Here is a 27,280-nt window from a genome sequence, read left to right as displayed (position 1 = left end):
GGGGTATCTGAGGCAGAGGGCTGACAGAAAGGGGAAGGGTCTGAGAGACAGGGATGGGCAGGGGATGGAGTGTCTCAGGAGAATTAGGTAACTGAGGAGAGGGGTGTCCGAGGGAGTGGGGATCTGAAAGGGGGGACCTGTTGCGGTGGGGGGGAGCCAGATACAAGGGGTGTCTGAGGGGGGCTATCTGGGGGGGAGGCAGGTCTAAGGGGAAGGGGTGTCTGGGGGAGGCAGGTCTAAGGGGAAGGGGTGTCGGGGGGGAGGCAGGTCTAAGGGGAAGGGGTGTCTGAGGAGGGCTGCCTGCCTGCGGGGAAGCAGGCCCAAGTGGTGGGGGTCTGAGGGGAGCAGCAGGTCGAAGGAGGGGCCTCTGCGGGAGCACTTATGCGGGCGCTGGGGGCCCGCTCTGCGGGGTGGTGAGGCGGAGGGCAGGGCGGGCAGGGGCTGGGCCTGCCCCTCCCAGCCTGTCGTCGGGACGGCCACCCGCCGGGTGCTGGCCGGCTCTGGGCCGACAGATGAGAGCTCCGGGCAGCGTGGGAGCTGGATGCAGCAGCCCGGGGGTCAGCCGGGAGGGGCGGGGTGGGGCCAGGAGGTTGGCAGTGGGAGAGACTTGGGGCAGCCACAGAGAGAGACAGAGGGAGACCCAGAGACGCAGAGATGGACCCTGAGAGGTCTGGCGAGAGGCGAGGGATGGAGAGACCGCGGCAGAGATGGTGCGGGGTGGGCGGGCGGCGGGAGCCAGCGAGTGTGAGTGAGTGAGTGAGTGAGGAGCGAGGAGGGAGGCTGGGAGCCCCTGGTTCGTAATGGGGCGCAGAGGAAGGGGAGGCTGCCGGGAAGACTGGCTGGGAGGGAAGGACAGGGCACAGGGCCGGGAGAGGGACCGGGAGCCCGGGGGACCAGCAGGCAGAGGGGTGCCCGCTGGAGGAGACAGGCGGGGCGGGATGTAGGGGGCAAGGGCCGCGGGCACCAGGCTGGCTGGGACCTGGGTGGAGGGGCAGTGCCAGCCCCCATGACCCCCGTCTGTCTCTCCCGCCTGCTCCATCCCGTCCTCATCCGTCTGTCTGTCTGGCCTCTCTGCAGGGCCAGCTCCACCATGGACTGTAGCTGCGTCTCCGACCTTCTCTTCGCCCCGCCTGCCCTGCCGGCTCTCTGGACCCCTGGTAACTGGCCTGGACCTCCCCCACCCCTTCCCCAGCCCTCGGGCCTTCCCAGCAAGCCGGCCCCGCCTTTCTGCATCTCTCACTGTCTTCCTTCCACCTCCCCGGGTCTTAGTCAGAGTCGCCTGAATCCAACCCCTTCCTGAAAAACTTGGCTAAAAACTTCACAGCTAGATGTCCCTGCCACCTGCCTGCTGGGACGCGAGCGTCTTTTGGATGGCAGGTGAGGTGTGGAGGTTGGAGAGGGACAAGGAACCTGGGGCCTGAGGACCTGGGGTCTCGGCCGGCTGCAGTCTGGTCTCACCCAGGACCTGCGGTCAAAGAGAAGCAGGGAGACTGGAGAGAGGTGGGCACGGATGGGGCAGGGACGGGGACGAGAGGGGGCACTAGGCTAGGCGCTGGTGGAGGAGTGGACAGACTGGATGACCCAGGCAGGGGGACATGGAGATGTGGCCAAACCAGCCGGAGCCTGGGAAAGAGGACGGCTTTCTTGGAAGTGGATCACCAGAGCGGGGATGTGGGCGCACCCCACAATGAGAGAGACAGAGAGAGACAGAGAGAGAGAGAGAGAGAGAGAGAGAGAGAGAGAGAGAGAGAGAAAGAGAGAGAGAGAGAGAGACATGAGACTTGGTGCCTGGTTATTTGGGGTCTTGGAGTGTGTCTCTGTGTCACCCTTCAGTGTTTCCGGAAGAAGGGGTCACACTGGAAAAGTGTGCGTTCGTCTCTTTGTTGAGCTGGTGTGCCTGCTTGTCTGTGTACCTCCGAGGCTACCCGAGTGTCTCTGGGCTGGGCGTGTTGTGTGTCTTTGGGACTTTGAGTGGCTACATTTCAGGGTTGGGGGTGTCTGCCAGCTCGCCGCCATGTGTGTTCCTGCCTCGGTGGCTGAAGAGCCTCGGACCGCTTTTGCGGTGTGTGGCACTCCGAACCGAGTGGACGGCTAATCTTGGTGCATTTCGGGCTGCGGGGCTGGGTGCTCCCCAGGCCTCTGTGTTGGGGGCTGTGTCTGTGTTTGGGGTGTGTGGAGGTGGTTCTTGCATCTGTGTGTCACTGAGTGTAGCTGGATACTGGGGGCTATGTGTCTTGATGTGTGTGTGTGTCTTGACGTGTATGTGTCTGTGTGCCGAGGTTGCAGGTCCTCCCTCTTGTTGTGTGTGCGTGTCAGCATGTACAGCACATCCCAGGACGTGCGTTGGACAGGTAGCGTTCCGGGCTGCGCTGTGTGTCTACGTGTGTGGCAGTTGTGCGTTGTCACCTTTGGGGTCGTGTGGGTGTGTCTGTGATACAGCCACTTCCCCCCGGGATGTGTTCTGGGTGTGGAATGGGCCAGAGGCCGCGTGTCCCTGTTTTCTTAGGTGAGAAAGACCCCAGATGGAGTTGAGAGAAAAATTCTCCCTTCAGGGAGGAAACTACCTGGCCTTCTCCAGCCTCAGGCAGGGAGGCAGTATTTCCCATTTTTAGATACCAGGCAGCCTTGATGCGACCCCGCTCCTCCTTGCCTCCCATCCCTGAAATTCTGATAAGCCAGAGAGGGCAAGGAACTGCCCGGGACCACACAGCAAGTGGATACAGATGGTCTGCCGGCTCGGAGTCCCCTCCCTCACCAGCCTCCTTCCCTTTCCTGCATGGTTGTCACCTTCTTATAGGCTGATTATGCCTCCTGTTTTCATGCCTGGTTCTGGGGTCTCTGAGGAGGGGGAAGGGGACAGAGGATGTGGCATCGGAGAAGCAGGACTCAGGGCCTGGGGCCTTGTGGATGGGAGGTGAGATTTAGGGGTGGGCAAGCCCCTCCTGTCTCCACCTAGCATCTGGGTGTCTGGACATGGGGCGCAGGACGCCCACCTGAGCGTGAGACATACAGCACTGAGCTGTGGGTGTTAAGAGTTGGGTGCCTGTGGGGCTGGGGGTTGGGAGGCTGTTCTACTGTCATGGTGTCACCCAGGGTGTGCCTGTCAGGTTGACACACGCGTCTTGATGCCGCACTCACTGTCTCCACCACAGTGTTTCATTTGGGCCTTTGGGGTCCTGCGTGTCTCTCATCACGGTCCTGCTGTTAGTGGATCCCAGTGCTGAGGGGCCTGAGATGTGCTGTTGCGTGTGTTGGGACGGGTGTGCGATGCTCCGTATCCGGTGTGTCTGCCTTGGTGGCACATGGTGGGTGGTGTGTCATGCCCCAGCAGGAGTGTGGCACTCTGGTGCACCTGTGTCCCATGGTACAGCTGGGGGTCCCTCGAGGGTGAGTGGACGTCTGTGAGATAGGCTGTGTGTTGTGGGCATCCGCAGACACTCACTGCTCTCAGACCAATGCAGCATGGATGCAGGGAGGGGACACAGGGACGTGAAAGATATAAATTCACGGACAGGTGCAGAGATACACATGTACACAGGCCCAGCCTGGACGTGCCAGGGTGAGGTCAGCTGGGGCTGTAAGGGGGAGGGAAGTTCAGGGAGAGACGGACAGGAGACACGGAGGGACGGGGGAACAGCAGGAATCAGGGTCTCTCCGACCAGAGCCCTCTGGGGGCAGGGCCAGCCTGGGGGGCTGTGGGGAGAATGCTGTGGAGGGCGTGCCCTTCCCTGCAAGCCCCTCCCAGTTCACCCCCACAGTCGAGAATGCAGGAAGCTGGTCCCTCCCTCCCACCCTCTGCCCACGTTGTGCAAAGGTGGGGACCAGGCTGGAACTGCCAACCCAGTGTCCCTGGACGCCGGGTTCTCTCCCTCTATTTGGACAGTTTGGGGACTACTGGGGCGTGAGGAGCGGGAATCGGGTCCCTAAACACGCGTGAGGCTGGTGACTGTTCATCAGGGACCAGGAGTCAGGGGAGAGCTGGATGCCTCCTGGTTCCTGAATCCAAGGAGGACCCAGAGCCCCGGACTTGGCGCCCTGACCCGGGGCCGCACCCCTGCCTCCTGTCCCCAGGGTTTGCCTTCCCGGATTGGGCCTACAAGCCGGAGTCGTCCCCTGGCTCGAGGCAGATCCAGCTGTGGCACTTTATCCTGGAGCTGCTGCAGAAGGAGGAGTACCAGGGTGTCATCGCCTGGCAGGGGGACTACGGGGAATTCGTCATCAAGGACCCCGACGAGGTGGCTCGGCTCTGGGGCATCCGAAAGTGCAAGCCCCACATGAATTATGACAAGCTGAGCCGGGCCCTGCGGTGAGGAGGGGCTGGGGGCCGGGACTCCCACTCCCACCTCGCCCCTCTCCCCTCACTGCCCCTCTGGGCCCCTGCCCCCTGGGGGCTTTCCCTCAGCTTCCTGGGGCAGAATCCTGTGGGATCCCAGCACACAGGGCTCTGCATGTGTAGCTACTGTAAGTACCTACTTGTGAGTGAAAGGAAGGCACGAAGGAAGGACCGGAGCCCTGGGCTTTGGAGCCACACAGGCCAGGATCCCAGCCCCTGCCTCACCCCTTCCTTGCCCTGTGACCTTGGCCAAAGGATTTCTGCGAGCCTCAGTTTCCCCAAGTTGTTGTGCTCTGTGCTGGGCACAGAGCACGTGTTAGGGGCTCTGCCTCCACCCCCCTGGGTCCCGCCCCCGCATCAGCGCCCTCCTTCTGCCCACAGCTACTACTACAACAAGCGGATTCTCCACAAGACCAAAGGGAAGAGGTTCACCTACAAGTTCAACTTCAGCAAAGTTGTGCTTGTCAATTACCCACTGTTGGACGTGGCAGCCGCCACCACGGGCTCTCCACTCTTGCTGACCCCTGGTCCCTTTGGGGGAGCCCCTGGGCCAGATGCTCCTCCCCTCACCCCCGAGGTGAGTTAGGATCCTGGGATCCCAGAGCGAGGTGCTTAGTGCCATGAACCCCCTGGGGAGGGGGCAACCAGTCTGAGTGGCACCCACTCCCCCCGCCCCCTCTCCAGACCCTGCAGACCCTGTTCTCTGCCCCACGCCTGGGAGAGCCGGCGGCCCGGGCACCCCTGTTCACCCCCGAGACAGACAAACTGCATCTGGACAGCCCTTTCCCGTTCCTGGGCTCTGGTAAGGGCCTGGGGTCCAGGCGTGCCGGGGAGGGCTGTGTGAGGGCAAAGATGGGGGAGGAGACAGGATGCAGGAAGGAGGCTCCAGGCGAGGCTGTGTGTGTGTGTGTGTGTGTGTGTGTGTGTGCGCACACATGTCGAGGCTCTGTGTGTGTGTATGTGTGCGTGTGTGCACGTGTGTTTAGAAGTCGGAGGATGCGAGGTGAGGCAGGGGAGGAGGGAAGCTGGAAAGGGGGACAGGCCGAGAGAAGGGTTTTCTGGGGGCGCTATATGAATGGGAGACAGGTGGGGAGGTAGAGATGGGGGGAAGCCACGTGAGGGTGGGGAGATCCCGTGTGGGAGGACAATGGGAGAATTGGGTGGAATATGGCAGGGAGGTGGCACCCTTTACTAAGGCCCCGGCAGCCAGCCCCGATAGTGGGGCAGAGAGGCCCAGCCTGAACGCCACCCCCGTTCCGCCACCCCACCAGGTGCCACCGGCTATTCCAAGCCCCTCGGCCTGCTGGGTCCCTTCGGCCGCGCCTTCCCAGAGCACCCCTGGAACTTTAGCCCGTACCTCACCGGCCCCTTCCCCAAGCTGCCCCCGCCTCTCTACCCCCCCCACTTCTACCCCAACCCTCTGGCCAGTTCCCTGGGCCACCTGCCCTCAGCAGGGGCAGGGGGAAGCCCCACCGCTGCGCCCCTGCTGGCTGCCGCCGCGGAGGGCCTGGGCCCCGAGCGCCCCTCGGGCCTGGCAGCAGCCCCTCGCCTGGCACTGCCGAGGGCTGGGGGCCCAGAGGCCGCGCTGGGGGGGAAGGACAGCGACTCGGAGCTGGAGATTACCGATGTCAGCGGCTGCAGCTCTGACAGCGAGGGAGAGGAGGGCCTCCCCGTGCCCTCCAAGGCCAAGGCGGGCAAAGGGGGTGTCGGCAGCTGAGCCCGGGTGATGGATTCTGCCAGGGCGGGGACCAGGGTGGCCGCTCGCACAGCCTCTTCTGTTGTCTGGTCTGCTCTCGATGTCCTGCCTGAGGCCGGGGAACAGCCTTCGGCCCCTCCCAGGCCCAGGCCCACGGCGGCCCCAGTCTTCTTCCCCAGCCCCAGACTGGGGGGTCTCACCTCCCCCTCCAGAGAGGGGAGGGGACACGATGGCCTCCCGCTTCCTCCCCAGGCTCCAGTTTGAGGGGGTCCCCGCCTGGCCCACTCCCAAAGTGCAATACGGCGCCCAGCCTTCCCTGCCCACCTGTCCCTGTGCTGTGACCTAAGTGTTTGTGCGGCCGTGTCTCCCCCTGTGCCGGCCCCAGTCCTGATGCCCCCGCCTCCATCACAGGCCCCCTGGGGACAGGGAGCTCAGAGCAATAACCCCGCCCCCAGCCCCCACCCAGGAGGGCCCCCCCCCCGCCCCATGACCCCCACCAGCGACCTCCAGAGAGTTTACTACAAAAATAAAAGAACAGAAAGAAATGTGAGATGCAGGGCACCCAGCGTTGTGCGTGACCAGTGGGCTCGGGGGTGGGAGCTGGGAGGGGTGTTGGGGGGGCCTGGGGAGTCACTGTCAAGACACAGGGACGAATGAATGAACAACTGGAGAAAGGCAAAAGGCACAGAGGCGACGGGGTAGGACAGACGCAGGAAGTGATGCCAGACACCACGCCCGGGCCCTTGCCCGCCCTCACAAACACAGACCTCTCCTTAGATAATATATATTAAAAAATAAACCTCCAATTCAGGGTATAAAAACAGAGCAAAGGCACTTGGGGGTGGGGGCTGCCCCCCGACCCCGGGCAATACTGAGACGGCCCAGGAATGGGGGCCAGACGGTGCCCCCATGGAATGAAGCCCTGAGTCCCCCAAGCAGGAGGGAGAGAAGGCCGAGGCCAGTGGGAGGTTCGGGGGGCAGTGATCCCAGCTGGGCCCCCCTAGGCGTGGCCCTGGCAGCCTGGCTCCCTCTCCTCAGGCCCTTGGGGTTGGAGATGCTGCGGCAGCTGTGCAGTGGCGGGTGGCCCTCTCCTTCTTTCGAAAAGGCCTGGGGGGAGGGGGAGATGTAGGAGAAGAAGGGAGATGGAGATGGGAAGAGAGATGGAGAGAGAGAGAGATGGAGAGAGAAACAGACAGGGAGAAAGGGAGGGTGGGGAAGGAGCACAAAAGAGCCAGAGAAACAGAAACTGACAGAAACGGACAGATGGAGGCAGAGGCAGAGTGAGGAGATGCGGAAATCAAAGACAGAGGGAGAGAGATGGATGGGGCTGTGCAGTGGCGAGTGCCTGAGGTAGCCACTCTGGTCCCTCCTCTCCAGGCGGTGCCTGGCTCCCCCAGTCCCCCACTCACCTGCCTGGGGCAAGGGTCCTCAGGTACAGCCAGACTGGGGGACAGTGTTCTCCCCGAGCGGAGACAGGAGGAGTCTCAGGCGGCAAAACTCCTCCTCCACCTCCTGGTTGGGGATCCTCAATGAGAAGGGTCCCTCCACTGAGTCAGCCCCCTTCCTCCCCACCCCCCACCCCCAAGGCCACCACCTCCAGCTGTTTAATGGTCTCCTCCAGGCTGAGCAACTCCTCCCGAATTTCCTGGGGCTGTGCTGGGCTTGGGGGGCTGCCCCCTGGGACTCCATCGCCTTCGAGCGGAGGCCCCACCCCGCTGTCTTCCTCCGAGGGAAGCAGGAGCTGCTTCAGGGACAGCACTGGACGGGGGCAAGGGGACAGAGTCAGGGGCAGGGCTCGGGCTGGGATGGGTGGGAGGTGAGGGGTGGGAAAGAGGCCAGGGGCCTGAGGGTGGGAGTGAGCTTCCGGTTGGCCAGACCTGCAGGAGGGGCTGGGGGATGCAAAAGGGGGTGCAGAGGTGAGGCTGGGGCTAGGGTGGGGGCGGGGCGGAGGGCACTGAGGACAGAGACGGGTCCAGGGAGAGGCTAAACTGAAGGTTAAGGAAGGGACAGGGCTGCAAAAGGAAGAGGGACGTGGGGCCGCCAAGGACAGTGGTGCAGGGTCGGGCCGCGCAGGAGGTGGATTTGGTGCATTTGTTTCTGGCCGCTGGCCATATGGCAAGTTGGAAAGCACAGCCACTGTTCCGGCTGGTGGCAGCCCTGCGGGGGTGGGGCTGAGCTACCTTTCTGAAGGGCCTTGGTGGCGAGCTGGCCCTCAGGGCCTGGTCTGCAGAAGGGCAGGAGAGCGCTGAAGATTCTCTCCATCCGGCCTGGGTCAGGGAGCAGGCAGGGGACTCAGATCCTGCTGGGCTTCCTGTGGACACCCCACCCCCACTCGGCACCCCTCCATCTAGGCTTACCGTCAGCCGGAGGCATCTCTCGGCCACCGTTGCCGTTCTCAGAGCTGCTGAGCAGGGGTTCACGGGTGCTGGGGGGAGCAAGTGCTGGGTGACCCCGCCACCCCGGCCCTGGTGGGCAGCAGGGGCAGGGAGACAGAGAACTAGAGGTGGGGAGGCAGGGAGGTCCGGAGACAGAGACAGAGGTCAAGGCTGGGAGACAGGGAGACAGGCCCGGCTGGTGGAAGACAGAGAGGCCTGGATAGGAGACAGACGGACCGTGGTGGGGTCGGCGCATGCGTGTACACACCTTCACAGGCACGCGCGTGCGCACACACACACATACACACGGACGCGGACACACACGCGGAGACTGGGCTGGAGCTCAGGTTCTGGGGACACACAGGGAAGCTGCCCCCTGCCCTCCACTTGCCTCCCTGGCCCCCTCACCTGCTGGGGCTGGGCCGGTGTTTGGGTCGGGAGGTGCGGGCAGGGACCTTCAGGGATCCAGCGGTCTCAGTGATGAGGGCACACCAGCTGGCGAGACAGGGCAGCCCCTGGGCAGTCAGAGCCCCCAGACCCTGTGCCAGGACCTCCCACCCACCCCCTGTCCCCAGAGATCCGGGGGCCTGGGCCTCCTCCCCCTCCACCCACTCTTGGAACCCAGAGCCGCTCACTTCTTCCGCTCCGACACAGTCTGGGCCACCAGCTCGTATATCTGGGCCTCCTGGTCCCAGGTAAAAATGACATAGAAGGCTTTGTGATCTGCAGGGGGAGGGAGAGGTGAGGCTCAAAGCCAGGGCCATCCCAACATGCACCTGGGGAAGGCCCCCATCATGGTGGCACCTTGTGGCTCCCACGACTCAACTCACCCCCCGCCCCGCCCCCGGTGCCTCCCTCCGGAGCCCTCCCTCACCTCATCAGGAAACAAGCCCCCAGTCTGGCTCTACCTGTGAGACCCTTGGAACCACTCCCACCACCACGGCCCCTCACTGGTCTCCCAGCTCCCACCCCTGCTGCCTACAACCCCCAAGAGGCAGCCAGGGTGTCTTTTCAAAATACCAGTTAGAACTGGCTGCTCATCTGTGCAAAACCCTGGGGCAGTTCCCCGTCTCACTCAGTAAAAGCCACAACCGGCCTGGGGCCCCGGCCGTGCCCAGCCCAGGGCCCCCCTCTCACAGCCTCGGCCTGGGGCTGCCAGGCCTCCCCTTGGCCAGAGCGTGCGTGCCGGGCTCCTCGGAGGGCCCCTCCCCGCCTCGGGGACCGCTGTGCCCGGGGCCTCACCAGTGGCCACCTCTCGGGTCATGGCGGAGGTGAGCCGCAGCACCGGCCGCAGCATGGTCTTGCCGTCGGGGGTGGGCGTCAGCGTCCGGCTGTGCGATTTGAGCAGCAGCCGCTCATCCTGGCGCTGCAGCAGCAGCAGCAGGTCGTCCAGCAGCAGGACGTGGACCTCTGCAGGGGGCGAGGCCCGCGCTCAGCACGCTCACGGGACAGCCCTGCCCTGCGGCCCCCCCCCCCCCACTCGCAGCCCTGGCGCTCACCCACAGCCTTGTCCTTAGTCACCCGCCACGTCAGCGGGCCCTCGTGGACCAGCTTCTTCTTGGTGATGTCCAGGTTCTGGAGGCAGGAAGGAGTGATGGTCAGTGAAGGTGAGGGCGGGGCAGGGGAAGGTGGGGATGACCGTGGGGTCAGGAGGGGCTGCCCCGCTGGGAATGAGAAGGGCGTCAGGGCTGAGGGGCCCCTCTAGCTTCCGGGGTGTGTTATCAGAGAATCCCCAGGGTGGGGCGGAGGGGAGGGGAGGAGAGGGGAGGGCAGGTGGGGCGGGGGCGGGGCGGAGGGGAGGGGAGGGGAGGGCAGGTGGGGCGGGGGCGGGGCGGAGGGGAGGAGAGGGGAGGGCAGGTGGGGCGGGGGCGGGGCGGAGGGGAGGGGAGGGGAGGGCAGGTGGGGCGGGGGCGGGGCGGAGGGGAGGGGAGGGGAGGGCAGGTGGGGCGGGGGCGGGGCGGAGGGGAGGAGAGGGGAGGGCAGGTGGGGCGGGGGCGGGGCGGAGGGGAGGAGAGGGGAGGGCAGGTGGGGCGGGGGCGGGGCGGAGGGGAGGAGAGGGGAGGGCAGGTGGGGCGGGGGCGGGGCCACCTTGAACTCGCTCAGCATGGGGTCGCTGCTCTGCCGCAGGTGGGACAAGTCCAGGCGCCTCTGATAATCCTTGAGCCGCTGGGGCGGGGTGGGGAAGGGAAGGGAGTGTCACGGCGCCACGCCAAGAGTTGGGGCCGGCCCACAGTGACCCCGACGGGGACAAGCCGGGGGTCCTGCCCAGGCTCACCAGCAGGTCCTCCATGTCGCGCACGGCTTGGTTGACGTGGTGCAGAATTTCCCTGCAGCACTCAGCCGCCAGCTCCACTTTCTCCCGTTCCGCGGGCTCTCCTGCAGGCAAGGGGAGACCAGCCCCGGTGAACCCCAGCCCTGGAAGCTCCCAGTGCCTAGGCCAAGGTTAGAGGCGAGGGGGCGGAGGCCCAGCAGCATGGGGCAGGGCCTGCGGCTACCTGTGTTCTGCCCGATGCTGTGCAGGAGCAGCGGGTACTTGGTCAGCCGCTGCATCTCCGTGGGGATCATGTCCTTCAGCTGCAGGCGGCGGCACCGGGGGCGGCTCTCGGCCTCCTGCGGGGACGGCAGTGCTGAGGTGGCCCTGCTGCGGCTGGCCTTGGGGACCGGGACGCCGGCCCCCCTCCCCTGGGACCCTGGGGCCCAGACCCCCGCCTCACCTGCACAAAGGCACAGAACCGAGGCTCCTTGCGCTGTTTGGCTTTGAGCTGCTCTAAGGCAAACGACTGGCGGCTGCAGAAGCGGGAGGAGATTTTCTGGAACCAGGAGCCCTCGGTACCATCAAACTACAGCAAGATTCAGGCCAGGGAGGGTGTCTCAGGTGGGATTGGGGGGAGCGGGGCCTCACATGGGGATGGCAGCCTAGACAGGAGGACAGGTTAGGAGCCCAGACCCCTGGGTCTTAAAGGGGTTGAAAGCTTGAGACCTGGTCTCCTGGGGCCTGCATTTCAGGTCCCCTGCCAGGAGGAGGGGGCGGGGTGAGGGTAAGGGGGGGCACGCTCACCTGGGCCAGCAGCACATCCCCGATCTCCTCGATGAGGTAGCCACTGTCCTGCCTCCGCTTCATCATGCGATCAAGGAACAGGGCTGCGGGGAGCAGGGAGGAGAGGGGGCGCCGTCAGGGCCCGTGAGACCGGATGCAGAGCTGGTCGGGAGCTGGTGGCCGGCGGGCGGGGTGGCCGGGCTGCAGGTGGGTGTGTCTGATCCATGGGGCCGGTGGGCCTGTCCCTCCCTCCCTCCCCACCACCTGCCTGTTGATGATGTGTCCCTAGAATGTGAGCTCTGGGGTTCTGGTGTGGGGCCGTCCCCAGAGCTGGTACAGAGGCTGCCCGTGAGACCAGGCTCCAGGGTTTGTCGTTGAGGCAACGAAGGAGAGAGCTGGCAGTGGGACGTAGGGCCACAGCCCTGCACTCACAATGCACCTCGATGAGCTCGTCCAGGCTGGGGAAGATGTTCTGTAGCTCCTCCAGGGAGAAGAAGCCCCCATCCGCCATGGGCTGGTAGAAGAGGTCATACAGCACCCGGAGCATGCGTACGTGGGCCGCCTCTGTCACCAGCAGCTCTGCAGGGCCACCGGGCAGGAGGCATGGTTGGGGAGCGTGCAAACTATGGGGGGGCACTCTCAGAGGCAGGCTGGGGAATGAGGAGGGGACGGGACAGGGATGATTCTCTCTGGGTGGCGTCACGTGCCCCTGAAACAGCCACTGAGAATTCCTCAGCCCCACTGCCTTTCTGTTTTGGCTGGGGCAGCCAGACAAGGCGACCAATGGTCCCAGTTTGCCCCGCACCATGGTTTTCCCGGGACATGGGATTTTCAGTGCTAAAACTGGGACAGTCCCAGGCAAACCGAGACAAGTCGGTCTCCTCACTGCCTGCAGCTGTGTTTTATGTCTAACCGTCCAGCAAGTTTTCTCAGGCTCAGTTTCTGGCACAATGACCCCCTCTCTGCACAGGTTGATGGCCCGAGTTCCAGGGGCCCCAAAGGTCCCCGGAGACTAAATGTACCATTTTGTGTGTTACGTATGTATATTTTTCTGGTGAGAGAAACCGCTATGCTGTCCGACGTGGTAGCCACGAGCCACACACAGCTCTTCAAATATTGCTTAATTAAAATGCAATGCAATGCAAAATTCAGTTCTTAGTTGTACTCACCACACTTTAGGCACTCAACAGCCATTATGTGGCTGGTGGTTACCATGCTGGAAAGCACAGACATTGCATGTTACCATCATTCCAGAAAGTTCTATTGGATAGTACTGCTAATGTTTGGATCAGATCCTCAGAAGGATCTGTGACCCAAAAAGCATTTATCTACTGCCCTAAAAATTCTGAATGAGAACCCTTTTTACTATTAAGTAATCTGTAAAGTAACTTCCAAATGAGCTTCCAAAAGGACTGTACATTTGCCAAACTCCCCTCAACACACAAATGAGTTGACATCACAGCGCAGGATCGAAACAAAAACGATACTCCCGTCATCTGTCTGCTCAGAAGTAAGCGCCGCTAACGTATTGATTATCTTCCCAAACTTTTCTGGGTGGGAATCTTTTTGTCCCCCGAGCGCTGAAGACCAGTCACAACAGCGGCTGCAGCCGAACGCTCTGACCCTGGGCCCACCACTGCTGAACGTTTCACACCGATCATCTCACCTTCATCTTTGTGACAGTCTCTTGAGGTAGGAACTATCACTGCCCACATTTCCCAAATGAGGAAACAAAGGCTCACGCTAGAAATACCATTTTATAGACCGTGTCTGGCTCCTAACATCAACACTGTCCCGCACTACAAAAAATTCTTTGGAAATGTCACTTCAACAATGGCCGCATTTCCGTTCCATGGAATATTCCACAATTTACTTAACAAACGGTGCTCTGTCAGAAGCGGGCTGCCTTCAAGCTCTGCCCGGTGTAAGTAACACCGAGATGGACATCTCCCTGCGTCTGTCTGACTTTGTTGGAGCTGGGCTGTGTCCTCGGCCGCAGTGGCTTGGAGGGGGTGACTCACCGCTGATGACCTCCTGCCGCTTCACCTGGCTCTTGGGAAGGCTGTGCAGGGTGCCCGGGGGGACGAGCTCCCGCCAGCCGGGGGGCTCTTCTGGTTCCAGCTCTAGTCCCGATCGGCCCGGCTCCCCCTCATCTCCAGGCTCGGGGCTGTGGGACAGAGGCCTCATTAGGGCCCCAGCGCAGGGCATCCCAGAGAAGAGCCTTCAACTCTTTATAGTGTCCAATCCCATCCCCTAGGGCTGCAGACCAGCCCCCAGATCTGGAAAGAAGCCTCTTACCCCTCTCCTGTGACCATTGGAGGCCCTCAGTGACCTCAGCATCTGATACCCAGCTCTTGGTGATTCTGGCAAAGACCCCCCACCCCAGCCTCCCTGACTCTCCAGGCTGCCTCAGTGGATGGGGGGGAGGAGTGACGTACGTGGCTCGTCGGGCAGGGCCAAGCACAGCCGTGGCGGAGCTGGGGTCCATGTCCACGTCGCTCCGGGAGCGGCCCCCACCCCGGCCCTTAGCCCCGAGGCTGCCCCGGGAAGGCCGGCGGCGGTCACTCACCCGCAGGCTCTCCGAGCGCCCCAGACGCCCCGACAGCCTGGACCCCAAGGCCAAGGACAGAGTCAGGCAGAGGCCAGGACAGAGATAAGGAGAGACCAAGACAGGGACAGAGACGGGGAGAGACCAGGACAGAGATAGACAGGGACAGGTGGGGAGAGACCAGGACAGAGACGGGGAGAGACCAAGACGGGGACAGAGACGGGGAGAGACCGGGACAGGGACAGATGGGGAGAGTCCAGGACAGGGACAGAGACAGGGAGAGACCAGGACAGAGATCAAACATGCAACAGAAGAGAAGAGAGAGTCAGAAGGACCAGTGTGACTTTGGGGTGCTGGGGCAGTGAGGGGGGTGGCCAGAAGGGATACTGAAATTGGTGGAGGAGGGGATGGGAACCCAGTATGGAGCACAAAACTGACCCCTCCCTTCCCTGAGGCAGGGGGATGGGGACAGAGGCAGGAGTTGAGGGAGGGAAGGGGGATTTCAATACTTAGCTCTTTGGCTTGAGGGTGGCGTGCCCACCCACCCCTCACAGGGGTGAAGGGGAGGGGGTGGCCCATGGGGAGAGGGGAGGGGCTGGGAGAAATGGGGGAGGGGCTAGCCCTCCCCCCACCCAGGGCCCAGGCACCCACCTCTTCCACCTTCTGGGGAGAGAGGGGCACAGGGTCAGAGGTGGACCCGGATGGAACCCAACTCACCTCCCCCACCCGCCAAAGGGTCCCCAAAGCAGCGGCACAAGGACAGGCAGGGGGCAGAGCCTGCCCCCCAACTGTGAGGGGGACAGGGCCCCCAGGCACAGAGCACAGAGGGCTGGGGGATGGAGGGAAGGGGCACTGGGAGGCAGGAGCAAGGCGGCTGGGCTGGAGGCTTAAAAGAGAAGGGGGGGAAAAAAAGAGAGAAGGGGGAAGAGATGGAAAAGTGCAGGGTGGAGGGTGGGGGCAGAGGGAGAGGGGCCAGGAAGAGCTGAGGGGAGGGAAAGCAGAGGAAGAGGAAGTGGGAGAAAAGGAGAGAAAGAGAGGGGGGAGGGGGAGGGAGAAAATCAGTGAAAAAGGAAGGAGAGGCAGAAGAGAAGGAAAGGGGAGACGAGGAAAGACAGAGCGGAAGAAAAAGGGAGAAGACGGAAAGAGGGAGGAGCGGGGCAGAGTGGAGACGGCTTGGCTCAGGGACAGGCAGGTGCAAGTGGCAGTGCGACCCCCAACACACACTCTCCCTGCACTGCATAAGCCCGGTCCTGCGCCCGGCACCTCCCCTGCACCCGGCCCTGGGCACCTCTCCGTGTCAGCACCCTCCTCTGTGCTCTCCAGGGGTGCTGCAGGCTCCAGGCTGGCTGGGCCCTGCGGGGGCGGGTCCCCCAGCTCCGGGAGGGCGTCAACACCTGTGGGGATAATGGGGGTGGGGAAAGCAAGGCTGGCTGGAAGGTCCCTGCCACGGTGAGACCCACACCCTGGGGGCCTCCGTTCCTCTAAAGCCATCCAGTGCCTGGCCGACACCAAGTGGCTGCTCTATACTTCAGTGGGAGACAGACAGATGGAAAGACCTCTGAGAACAGGGTCATGGGCAGGTGGGGTTCAGTGGGTGCAGATGCTGCAAAACTAGGGTGCCAGCCTCGCACTCGGGGAGGAGACTGGATGCCTCCACATCCATGCATTCTCCCAGCACTCAGCTGGGACTTGTGGGAAGAGAATGTACCCGTTTAGAGGTGAGGGGACTGAGGTTCGAAGAGTGGGGAGTGACTTCCAAGATCTAACACAAGTCAAGCGCAGAGCCAGGGTCTGAACCCGGGCCTGGCCAAGTAGCAGTCTGAGATCCAGCGGGCTGAGAGCCACCCAAGGAGTGTGAGACCTTAAGTTCATGGAGCAGCCGGGCTCACCATCTAAGGGGGGCTGATTGGTAATGTACTCAGAGAGGGTTCTGGGAAATGAAGCCGCGGGGGCTGATGGGAAACGTAGTCCAGGGAGGTGGGGAAACCTGCCACCAGAACAGAGGTGTGAGCTTGCGAAGAAAGCCGTGGAAAGGGTAAACCGAGGGAAGGGGTGGGTTATCAATAACCCTGGTGACCAGGGGAGGGAGGGCAGAGAACCAAGGGGCTGTTTTGCTGTGGGGCCCAGGAAACTCTCACCTGGTTCCCGGTCAGGGCTGTCCCCAGACAGAGGGTGCAGAGAAACTCCGGGGGTGTCCTGCCCAGGGGCTCCGACATTCCGGTCCCGGGAGGGCACCCCCAAACCTCCCTTACGTTCTGTAAGGCCTGGCTTCTCACCTGGGGAGGCAGTGAAGGGCAAAGGGGAATATGAGAGTCCAGCGACTCTAATTCACAAAGGCCTGGGGATCCAAGATGCTGGCTCCGCCCCATCCTCCCCATCACCCAGGAGACCCCTACTCCACCCACAGAGCCAGGAGTCCCAGCCCCTCGCCCCTCCTCCCTCAGACCTAGTAGGTCCCCTGCCCTTCTCTCTCAGGTCCCCAGGATGGATGCTCTAGCTTCAGAACTATTACCATCAGCCTCAACTTTGAGGTGTCGAAAATCGGGGGCTGAAACGAGAGATGGGACCATGAGGTGGGGGCAGCATGGGGAAGTCGGGGCGGGGCTGAGGCTGGGCACCTCACCCTGGGGCTCTCCCCGGTTCCAGCGGGCGGCATCCAGGAAGCTGCTCAGTCCTTTCTTGGTCTTGGTCGGCTCTTCTGACCGCCGGTTCCCCATCACCTATGGAAGGTGGGGGGAGGAGGGGGCTGGGCATTTCTGGGCCGATGCCAACAAAGAGGGATCAGACCCCAGCGGTGCAGAGTCTCGAGGCTCCCTGGGGGTCTCTGGGGAGGTAAGGGCCAGGTTTGGGCGCTCAGGGAAGCACCTTTTTCCGGAAGAAATTCCTCCCCGACTTCTTGTCTCCACTCTTGGTCCGCACCCCGAGGTGGCGCATGTACAGGGTGATGGCACTGACCACAGCAGCACTGTGGGGAGGGGACGGTGAGGGCACACAGACACACACACTGCCACGCGCACTCCCACGGATGCAGGTACCCTGCTACCCTCACAGCTCCCCCTCCGTTCGCTTCCCACACCAGCCCCATGACCACTTCCTGCTGAGTATCTGAGGAAACGGGAGAGAGAGGGTTTTAGAGGATGCAGCCAGAGGTGTTGCCCAACGCCCAGGCCCCTAGGCGGCAGGCCCTCCTCCCTCGGGCCCAGAAAACCAAACTCCCCGCCGGCCTCTCTCCTTCCATCACCTCTTTTCCTCATCGTTAGAGATGGTGTGTCTGTAAGAAGAAGAAAGAAGTTTGTAACAAATTTGCTAAGCCTGGGGTCCCTGACCACCCAGCACAATTGTCCAGGTTCCTGTCCCCTCCAAAGTTGGCACAGGGAGAGAGGAGAGGCAGACGGGGGCGGGGGGGTGGGCGGCTGCTGCTGACGCATCTGCGAAGGACAATCACTGAAGGCCAGACTCTCACCCGGGGTCGTGAGAGTTGCAAGGACAGGACCCAAAGCCCAGGCCTGAATGCAAGACCGTGGACAAGACCCGGAAACTAGGAGGGACCGCAAAGCTGGGAAGGGAAGATGCAAAACCAGATGGACTAAAATGCCAGGGCTGGGCCCCAGAAGTCAGGGGAGGAACCCAAACGCTGGGAAATAAACGCTGCAGCTGCAGAGGGAGCCTGGAAGCGGAAGGAACGGGGCAGCAGAGGGCGCCCTCTGGGCTGCAGAGGGGCTGGTCCCACTCACTGCATGTCCTCCAGGTGGGTCAGCTGCCGCTCGGCCAGGTGCCGCTCCCGGGCCTCATAGGTGGCGCGGTCCCGCCCAACCCAGGCCCCCAGCTGGATCAGCTCCTGCTCCCAGGGTGTCATGCCCATGAGCTTCTTGGAGCGGAAGTCCTCCAGCTGCCGGCTGACGGCTGCCTGCTGGGTCTGCACCACCTCCTGCACGAAATGCCGCTGGACGTCCTCGGAGAGGAGGTCGGGCCGCGTGCGGTCTGCAGGGACAGCGGCCAGTTCCAGGGGCTGTGACTCCCCGCCCACCCTTCGACTCTGACAGCTATGCTTCCTTGGGCTGTGGGGGCCATGAAGAAGGAAGGACAATCCCCTGTCCCGGGAGCACGAGAGTATGGCCTCCGTCCCGGGGGTCTCCTGGCCCCCCTGCTAGAGAACACTTCCTCATCCCCGAATCCCCTCTCCTCTCCTTACCAAGTTCAAAGGCCACGGTGGGAGGGACCGGCACCCGCAGAATCTGCCGGGGAGAGAATGGAGTGAAGGGGAGGACTCGGCAGTGAAGGGGGCAGTGTTGGGATCAATGGGATGGCAGCCCAAGTACCAGTGGGTACGATGCTCTGAGGGGAGGGAGCAGTGGAGGGGGGGCCAGGCTGGCACAGGGTCTCCCCAGACCAGGCCGCCCTTCACGTTGCCCTCAGCAGGCTGGAGGTTGGGAGGAGCAGGCTGGCGTCCAGGGTGAAGGGGACGGGGGATGGGGCCCCCTCGAAGGTGTCTCTCACCGCACACTTGTCCAGGAAGCTGTGGCAGAAGTCGCCGAAGGCCTTCTTGGCCTCCTTGGGGCCCAGTGAGCCCAGCATGTCCGCGTGCAGGCAGCACAGCTGGGGGAGACAAAGCATGACCCATCCTCCTCCCACCCCACCCAAACCGCACTGCCCCCTAGGATGCCTCAGGGCGCAAACCCTCTGCGAAGTGCTCCCTGGCGTCCCCCATCCCCGTACCAGGCCCCCGCCTGCCTCCCCAGGCCACCACGGCTTTCGTTCATTTTCTCTCCTGTGAAGTGGTTCTTTGGTCTGTCTTCTGCTGCTGCTGCTACTAGCGCCTCCCCCAGCTACAGTAAGCGGGCTCGCTGTGTACCTGACGCTGTGCAAACCCTTTAGCCACATTAACCTGTTGAGTCATGGGGAGGACTACCGTTATCCCATTTTACGGATGAGAAAACAGCTAGTAAGTGACGAAGTTGGGACTGGATCTCAGGCAGCCTGTCTCTACTGCTCCCCATTGCCTAGCAATACCGTGAGTTACTTGAGGGCGTGTGTGTATGTGTGTGTGTGTGTGTGTGTGTCTGTGGCAGGGGGTACGTTCTGATTCATCTGTGTCCCAGACAGGGCCTAGTACACAGCGGCACTGAGCACATAAACAGAAGGACAAGGGCACTCACTCACTCACTCACTCATCAAGCACGCCTTGAGGTCGCCTACGTGGGCAGCCCTATGCTGAGTGACACTGGCAATGCTGTGGGGCCTCCAACCTGTCCGGGCTCCTGGGGGACTGTCATCAGGTAAGGGACATGGTCTCAGTGTGCTAAGGACTCGCCTCAGTAATCTATGCCTGCCCCCTCCCCACACCCCCATAAAGCAAAACTCCATCAGAGGCCAACAGGAAGCAGCCCAAGGGACCACGACTATCTCCCGGCCCCTCCCCCAGCCAAGGAGGTGAGGAAACAGTGTGAGGACAAATCTCAAAATGCCGAAGGCCATCTGGGTCACCTGAGCCGAACCTCTTGCCCTGGCCAGGCCTCAGTTTCCACATCTGTAAAGGGACACGGCAGGGCTTCCCTGGTGGCGCAGTGGTTGAGAATCTGCCTGCTCATGCAGGGGACACGGGTTCGAGCCCTGGTCTGGGAGGATCCCACATGCCGTGGAGCAACTAGGCCCGTGAGCCACAACTGCTGAGCCTGCGCGTCCGGAGCCTGTGCTCCACAACGAGAGAGGCCGCGATAGTGAGAGGCCCGCGCACCGCGATGAAGAGTGGCCCCCGCTTGCCACAACTAGAGAAAGCCCTCGCGCAGAAATGAAGATCCAACACAACAAAAATAAATAAATAGCTTACTAAACTCCTAGCCCCAACATCTTCTTTAAAAAAAAAAAAGGGACAGAGCAGTCAGCACAATCCCTGGGCTAAATTCCAGGAGTTCAAGTTCTAGAAACCCTCAGGCTCAGCAGGGGGACTCCCTTGCCCAGAGGGCCAGAGCCTCCATGCACGGGGGCGGCGGGGCAGCCACTTTTCTGGCAATGTCCTGATTGCCTGCCAGCTTCTGAAGCTGTGGTGTCAGTCGATACACTCTTCTCTCTGCACCCCCCAGGCCTCCGTCCCTGCCACTTCCATCAGTCTCCTTGTTTTCTGGAGGGATCTACCACGCATTTCCAGTACAGAGCAGTGCCCTAGGCTACGTCCAGCTCCCAGCCTGCGCTGGGCTGCACGGGGTCTTCTTGGGACGGGACCCTGGTCCACAGAGCCCCCTCCAGCCAGTGTTGTGACTTCTCCCTCCCCAAGCCACCTGCTGGGTTCTCTAGACTCTGCAGGTGTCTCCCAGATGGCATGGCTCTGCATGCACACCTCCCCGGTATTTTCTGCCCTATAACAAGTTTTCCGGGTCATCCGTTACACTCCCTCTGCTTTGTGGGCTGCTTGTAGCAGTTTCCTTGTTTCTGGACCAGAGCCTACTGTGCCGCCTAGACCCGAGGAGGCTAACGGTTTTCTCCCAACCACCAGCTCTGAAGGACTGACTGGCGGCACGTGCAGAGAATTTGCTTTCCGGAGTCTGTGAAAAGGTGCTGTCACTGATGGGTGATGCTGCCGTGGGCACGGAAGGGGGCCGGGGGCATGGTTTCCGCCAGGCTGCTGGATTCTCCGTTGCTCTCCGAGACTCTGCCGTGCCTACCCTCCCGGGCTGCGCCCACTGCTCACAAATTTACACGGGGCACCTGCAACCTTGTCTGCATCCCGTGGTGGGCTTCTTGGCTCTCAAGCTGTGCGCTCTGGATCCCGCCTGGCTCACCCTCGCTGGCCTAACGCACTGAGCACTGCGGCTGGTCCCAGCCCCGCCCCGCCCCGCCCCGCCCCGCCCCGCGCCTGCCCAGCCCCGCCCTCACCAGGGGTCCTGGCTCGAACTGCATGGCCACGTGCTGCAGGAGGGCCATGAGGTGGGCCGGGCGCCGCTTCACCTGATCCAGGCTCTGGAACTGGTTGTTTTGCTCCTCGGGGTTCTGGGGGTGGGGATGGGAGTGAGACAGTGGGGAGCAGAGGAGGGGTTTGGGGCTTGACCCTCCCTCTTCCCTGGCACTTCCCGATGGATCCAAGCTGGCAGGTGGGGTGCTCATGGTGTCTCTGCTGTGATGGTGGCAAGTCAGGGGTTGGGGAGAATGGATGAGATTTAATGTTACAATGGTGGGTGAAGAGGACAGAAATCAGGAGAGATGGAATGAGGAGCTGTGCTGTAATTAGGGGGCAGGGGCAGTGATAAAAACTGGGGTTAAACAGCGTGAGAGACTGTGCTGTAATGGGGGGGCATTGAGGATGGGGTGAGGGGATGAGGAAGGAGGTACCAGGAAGATTAAAGAAAGAGAGATGGCCAGTGAGAGGAGGCCGAGTGACAGCATCTGAAGACAGAGAACAGGACCCAAGGTGGGAGAGGGGACACTGAGGTTGGGACTTCAGGGCTGGGGCCCCAGGGAGCCTGGGACAGAAGCTTTCCCACCCCACCTCCCTCTCACCGTCTTCAGCTCATTCTCAAAATCCTCGTCCTCAGCCCCGATGATGCTGATGGGCACCAGGCCAGGCCGGGGGGGCCCTGGGGCCTGTGGCAGGGGAGGGATGGCTTCAGCCCACACTGCTCCCCACCTCACAGCCCCCCAGTCCCCTCACCCCCCGGCTCTCTCCGCTCTCTCCACTCACCGCCCCTCGGGCGACGTCTTCGGCCTCCATGGGCTCTGCAGGGCTGGGGGAAGAGGAGGGGCCGCGGTTAGAGGGGTGGCAGAGGGCGGCCCAGGGCGGTTACTCACAGATTCCTGGCCCAGGTGCCAAGGTGAGTAAACAGCCTCCGCCCCCATTGCGGCCTCCACAGCTCAATGGGGCCTCTGTGTGGCGACAAAGAGCCCTTCAGAGGCCAGCCGGGGCAGGGAGCCCAATGACAGGGAGCCTTGTGGGTGGTGGTGGCGGGGGTGAGCTGGAGGCCAGGAGCCTGGGGCTGTGAGAGAGCTGCGGCCGTGAGAGCCTGCGATTTCGGGTCCCCGATGGACGAGGGGCTGGGGGCTGCGTCCTGAGGAGGCAGGGCCGGCGGGCGGGCAGAGGTGGAAAGGCTAAAGGGGAGCTGGGAAGGAGGTAACTGGGGCCTGGGGGCTCTGCTCTGCCCTGTGACAGGCTTGGGGCAGGATGCTGCCTCTGAACCCACCAGCCCTGCTTCCTGTGACAGGAAGTCACAATGGCAAATCCCCCAACCCCCAACTCCCTCCACACGAGAAAACCAAACTGTGAACCCTCCTCCCTCAGGACCAAGAGTCCTCGACCCCACTTCTTCCCCTCAGGGACCTGGCATCTTTCAAGCTTCCATCCCAGAAAACAAGGGGCGGTCCTCAGAAAGCTCATCCCAAGCGGTGTCCATCTCTCTCACCCTATGTCCACCTGTCCGGTCTGTCTGTGTGTCTGCCGGCTCGCCTCTCCCCAGCTGCCTCTCCACTGAATCTGCCTCATGCCTTTGACTCTCTTCTCCCTGTGTCTTCATTTTCTCTCGCCTTTCCTTCAGACCTGTCTCATTTTCCCACTGTCCCTGCCTCCCCTCCACTAGGCCCCACCCCTGCTTCTCTTGCTACCTGTCTTTCCCCTCAGCCTCTGCCTGTCTCCCCACATCTGGTTCCTGCAGCCACTGTCCCCGCACCTGTCTGCGTCACTGTCTCATTTGCCGTCTCTCGTCTCTCTCCCTCCCATCTCTCGCTGTCTCTCCCATCTTGTCTCCCTTAGAATCTCCACTTCTCCCCGCGTCTTCCCACTGACATCTTCTGTGTCCTTAATTAGTCTGACTAATGCCACTCGAGCCCGTGTCAGGTGGGAAGGCGCTGTGGAAACGGGGGGGTGGACCAGTGCGGGGGGGGGTTCTCCCCACAGCCCAAAGCTATTTATAACCCTAGTCGCTGGAGACCCACCCTTCTCCCTCTTCCACAGGCCTCCTCCCTAGCACTCAATAAATAGCAGCTGGGATTTTGATTATGATCATTAAACAATGATGCTTTCTGGAGTGTCCAAATGCCATCCTATGGGTTCACCCAAGCAGGCCTCATTTTTATTCTTTTCCATAAAGTGTATTTGTTCACCATCCAAGCTTGGGTGACTTAAGATCTGAGCATTGTTAAACGTTCACATAAATAAATTTGCAAAACAAGGCAGAAAAATAATAGTAATTTATTATGAGAGCTGAACTTACACCACACTCACAGTGTGCTAGGCACTGCTCTAAGTGCTTCTCACAGAGTAAGTCACTGAACCCTCAAAACCACAAGCACCCCCATGCTATCATTACTCCCATCCGAGATAGAAAACCTTCACTGGGGACTTCCCTGGTGGTCCAGCGGTTAAGACTCCGTGCTCCCAATGCAGGGGGCCTGGGTTCGATCCCTGGTCAGGGAACTAGATCCCGCATGCTGCAACTAAGACCTGGCACAGCCAAATAAATAAATATTTAAAAAAAAAAGAAAGAAAGAAAAAGAAAACCTTCACCAGGCCATCAGCTGCAACTTCTGGGCTGGAAAGCATGACCATGGACATGGAGGGTCCCTGCGCATCCCACTCAGGGGTGGAAAAGTTTGACAGAGGCAGGGAAGATTCCAAAAGGGCAAAGGTGAGGACACACACGTTATCTGAGCAAATGCTTACGTGCCGGGCAGGCCCCGGAACATGCATTTGATGTGTATTATCTCTTTTATTCCTCATCACGATGATAGGAAATAATAGTTAACAGTTAATGTACACTAAGTGCCATTAAATATGTGCCAGGAACGGTATTAATGCTTGACAGATATTAACTCAATCCTTTCAGTGACCCTGTGAAATCAGTCTTCTTCTTCTTATCCCCATCTTACGGAGGAGGAAACTGCAACACAGCTCATAAGAGGCAGAGCCAGGATTCCGACCCAGGCAGTCTGGCTCCAGAATTTATGCATTTAACTCCCAGAATGTGCGGCTTTGGAGCATGGGGAATCCCCACCCCGAACTTAGGAAACTGAAATCTGAACCAAAGCTGAGACACATCAGGTTTCCCTATGGTGTCTGGGAGTCAGGGGTATGTGGGCACTGTGGCCTGGGCAGGAGTACAGATTGGACTCAGCTGCCCCACAGAGGCCTGGGGCTCAGAGAGGATTGGGGAGGGGGGTGGTTGCTTAGAAGATGGGGCGTGGTCCCACAAAGGCTAGAGAATGATGGGTCAGATGGATCTAAAGGCAACTGACAAGCCCTGGGGTCCAGCAGAGGGGGTGCTATGTGCATGGGGCTGTGGAGATGAGGGCAGGTTCAGAAGGTCCTTAAGGGTGGGGGTCCTAGAGCAAAGCGGGCATGTGTGAGGACTACATGGGTGCCTGGGTTCTATGCAGGGTTCAGGGTCTATAAGATATTGAGTGGATGAGCCTGGTCTCCAACCTATAAGATATTGAGTGGATGAACCTCTAGGAGCCTTAAAGAACCTAAAACACTGAGGAGTCAAGGTGAGCCCTTGGAATGCATAAGGACCCAGATTCTATCTGACATATGATGGGTCTACAAGGATCCTTGGATCATACAGGATCATAAGGCCTTAAGGGGAAGAAGCCAGTTTACGGGATCTCTGGAGACTTAAAAGGGGACCAGAATTCTATAGGGGAGTGTGGTGGTCCCCGAGACCCAGGATCTACAGGGCCCCGGATTCTAGCGGATGCTATTGATCCATGGAAACCCCACATTCTGTAAGGAGCCGGACCTCCATGGGGCGGCGGGGGGGGGGGGGCAGCAGGAACCTGGAGGGTCTGTAGGACCTTGTAATTTACATGGAGCGTGGCGGGTCTACACGAGCCCCAAATCATACGTAGGACGTGGCGGGTGTACACGGCCCCAAATCCTACAGGGAACGTGGCAATGTGCATGGTCAGGGATGCTGGGGAGGACGTGTGGAGTCAGGGTGTGACGCCCGCCGGGGGCCGCGTCCCTCACCTGCTCCGGGTCGGAGGAGAAGCACCGCTGCTGCCAGAACGGAAGCCTCCGCGCGCCGGCTCTGGGCTCCCCAACCCCCGCCTCCGAGTCGCTCTAGCCACCCCAGAGTCCACCTTTGCTTCCAGCTCCACTCCTCCCGCCAGCCGCTCTAGCCCGCTCCTGCCAGGCTCCAGCCCAGGAGACTCTACTCCTCCTGTCGGCCGCTCTAGCTCTCCACTGAGCCACGCTGGCCAGATAGGGCCGCTCTGGCCTGCCTTGGAGGGCTGGCGTTTCCGTATCTCGACTGCCCCCGTCACTCTCCTGGGCCCCGCCCCCTGCCCCCTGCCCCGCGCCCCCAGGCCAGAGGTGGGGATGGTTCCAGCCCCCAGACCAGTGCTCAATCCGAGAACACCGAGTCGCCCCGGCCCTTCGCCCCTAGACTGGGATCCCTACTCTGTCTTTCCGCCCTAACTTGGGACCGTTTGAATTCCCAACGCTCGTACATTAATTCTCCCCGCACTGCCCCCCACCCCGCCTCACACTTTCCGCTGGGGCCGCAAAGCAAAAATCCTGGGTTTGAGCATACCTTCCCATCTGACATGCAGTGGAACCTGGAAAAAGTAATTAACTCTCCCTGGGCCTCAGTCTTCCCATCTGTACAATGGGAAAAGATCCCCAGTTCTGTGCCCCTGCAACCCATCTCCCAGTGTATAACCCATGACCCAGAAAAAGACCTTTCCAAAAAATGCTTTCAAACGCGTTCTGCAACTTTCAGCTTCACAACGGCCTATGACCCTGTTATTGTCGTTTTTCCTTTTGGGTGGCTCTAAAGCATGCGGGGTTGGAGGACGGCGCTTAGCTGAAAGCACCTGCGAGTTCAAATCCCAACTCCACTCAGTCTCACGATGTATGTGACCTGGGACGAGTCGGTTTTACTCCCTGGGCCTCAGTTTCCCCACCTGTGCAATGGGAGTGATCATCCGTCCTCCGCCAGACAGTTGGGAAGCCTTGACCCCCGGCTCGCAGCCCTCATCTCACCTACTGGGCACTGAACAAGTATTAGTTCTCCTCTCTTTGTCCCCTTTGACAGATGGAAAAACTGAGGCCCAGGGAGGGGCGCCTGCTGGCTCAGCGGGGCCGGGAGGAGGCCCCTTCACTGCCGGCAGCGCCCAGCCCCCTCCCTCCTCCTCCCCACTTCCCCTAGCAGCCGAGGGGAGAGAGGCCGGGCGGGGCCAGGGACTGTGTACCTGGTGTCCGCGCGGGGAGGTGACCGGCGGGGCGCCCGAGGTCGGGCTCGGCGATCCCGGGCCCGGTGTCCCGGCTCCCGCTTCCTGGCTCTGGCGGGGCAGGAAGTTGGGGCGTTTTTCCGGAGGCCCCCGCCCCGCCGCCCCTCCCCGCTTCCTGCCCGCGCCCCGGGCCCGCCCGGCACCTCCGCCTCCTTCCCCTTCTCGCCGCCGGCCCCGCCCCTCCTTTCCCCGCTCCGCCCGGGACCCGCCCGACCTCTGCAGGCTTAGTCCGCCTGCCCGTCCGCAGGGCGCGGGTTTCACCTTTCTCATATGTGTCTGGCGTCGGCCATCACCTCCCTGGCGAGGCGGGGGGCCCTGCGTCCGCCTCAGTCTGCGCAGCAGCCACCCCTGCTTTCCGTCTCTGTGTGTCTCTTGGTCTTCCTCTCTCTTTTTTTTGCCTCTGTGTGTTTCTGTCCGTGTTCCTCTCTTTGTGTCTCTCTCTTTTTCCGTTGAGGTCTTTCCCTCCCGCTCCCAGGCCCCTGCTTCTCCCCGTTGTCTTTTCAACTCTTTGTCACTTTCTTCCTCAGAGCCTTCTCTCCCCATCTCTGGGTCTGGATCTTTCTGCATCGCGAATCAGTCATTTCCCCAACTGTTGCTTTCCCTAGAGTCTCAAGGGTCAGCCTCTCGATGTCCATTTTTCTGTGGACCCTTCTTTCCTCCCTGTCTCTTCCTGCTGTCTCTCTGTCTCTCTCGGATGCCCTTTCTCCTCAGTGTCTTTCAATTCACTTGCTCTGTCTCTCCATCATTATCCTTGTCTCGATTTCCCTCCCCTGTCTAGCTCAGAAACTCTGTATCTCTGTCCCTCTCTGTCAACCGCCTCTGGATTTCCCCACCATCCCCAGTTTAGGGCCACAGACTCTCCAAATCCCGCTTCTACAAGTCCACTCCCAGAGAACAGGTGTGGCCATGGTCAGAATTTGGTACCAGTCTCACCAGACAGTCCACTGTGTCTTGGGGACTTAAATATGCATAAATGAATATGGTTGCCTGGGTCCCCTCTGTGTCCCCCTCTGCTCAGGCACATGGCCTGGGTTGGGGCCCTTCCCAAGACACTTCCTGGTTCTTCCAGGGGACAGCC

The 27,280-nt window shown here is 61.4% G+C and overlaps 2 protein-coding genes across 8 annotated transcripts in view; one reads left to right on the top strand and one right to left on the bottom strand.

The window, feature by feature from the left end:
• Window positions 1-6,581, top strand: part of ERFL (ETS repressor factor like) — a 38,938-nt gene extending 32,357 nt beyond the window's left edge. The window contains exons 1-6 of one of the 2 annotated variants that reach the window (XM_032614198.1): window positions 1,079-1,157; window positions 1,270-1,377; window positions 4,072-4,306; window positions 4,715-4,910; window positions 5,018-5,135; window positions 5,605-6,471. In XM_032614198.1, coding sequence (XP_032470089.1) covers window positions 1,329-1,377; window positions 4,072-4,306; window positions 4,715-4,910; window positions 5,018-5,135; window positions 5,605-6,050 — 1,044 coding nt within the window. In that variant the 5' untranslated portion in view covers window positions 1,079-1,157; window positions 1,270-1,328 and the 3' untranslated portion in view covers window positions 6,051-6,471. Of the gene's footprint in view, window positions 1-1,077; window positions 1,158-1,269; window positions 1,378-4,071; window positions 4,307-4,714; window positions 4,911-5,017; window positions 5,136-5,604 lie in introns of those variants that run through there. The other variant, XM_032614197.1, reaches the window with a different exon arrangement.
• Window positions 6,582-6,798: 217 nt separating this feature from the next.
• On the bottom strand, window positions 6,799-26,330 carry ARHGEF1 (Rho guanine nucleotide exchange factor 1). 6 transcript variants are annotated; one of them, XM_032614097.1, is made up of 31 exons: window positions 26,164-26,296; window positions 21,662-21,704; window positions 21,481-21,564; window positions 20,860-20,973; window positions 18,487-18,585; window positions 18,182-18,224; window positions 17,724-17,970; window positions 17,231-17,260; window positions 16,855-16,954; window positions 16,613-16,709; window positions 16,502-16,537; window positions 16,128-16,265; window positions 15,278-15,383; window positions 14,641-14,652; window positions 13,880-14,047; window positions 13,463-13,608; window positions 11,874-12,020; window positions 11,463-11,545; window positions 11,119-11,244; window positions 10,900-11,014; window positions 10,680-10,780; window positions 10,493-10,570; window positions 9,904-9,979; window positions 9,647-9,814; window positions 9,040-9,127; window positions 8,813-8,899; window positions 8,387-8,454; window positions 8,210-8,296; window positions 7,624-7,787; window positions 7,439-7,541; window positions 6,799-7,136 (listed from the first exon to the last, which is right to left on the bottom strand). In XM_032614097.1, exons 2-30 carry the CDS (start codon window positions 21,689-21,691, stop codon window positions 7,458-7,460), a joined length of 2,922 nt encoding a protein of 973 aa, XP_032469988.1. In that variant the 5' UTR covers window positions 21,692-21,704; window positions 26,164-26,296; the 3' UTR covers window positions 6,799-7,136; window positions 7,439-7,457. The 6 variants fall into 6 exon arrangements, with proteins under 6 accessions (XP_032469988.1, XP_032469989.1, XP_032469992.1 ...); XM_032614098.1 differs by having other exon boundaries at window positions 16,502-16,513; XM_032614101.1 differs by having other exon boundaries at window positions 16,502-16,709; window positions 26,164-26,330.
• Window positions 26,331-27,280: the final 950 nt, after the last annotated feature.

The sequence above is a fragment of the Phocoena sinus genome, chromosome 19, assembly GCF_008692025.1.
Source record: "Phocoena sinus isolate mPhoSin1 chromosome 19, mPhoSin1.pri, whole genome shotgun sequence".
In the NCBI taxonomy this organism is placed as follows: domain Eukaryota; kingdom Metazoa; phylum Chordata; class Mammalia; order Artiodactyla; family Phocoenidae; genus Phocoena; species Phocoena sinus.
The sequence above is the reverse complement of the archived record's forward strand: the minus strand, read 5'-3'. Positions and strand labels throughout refer to the sequence as shown.

Excerpts from the sequence above, each read along its gene's own strand:
- ARHGEF1 (XM_032614101.1), bottom strand. The coding sequence starts at position 21,691 with ATGGAGGCCGAAGACGTCGCCCGAGGGGCG. Across the intron at positions 21,565-21,661 it reads AAGACGTCGCCCGAGGGGCG|GCCCCAGGGCCCCCCCGGCC; the intron begins GTGAGTGGAGAG and ends CCCCTGCCACAG. Across the intron at positions 8,455-8,812 it reads CACCGGCCCAGCCCCAGCAG|CACCCGTGAACCCCTGCTCA; the intron begins GTGAGGGGGCCA and ends TGCTCCCCCCAG.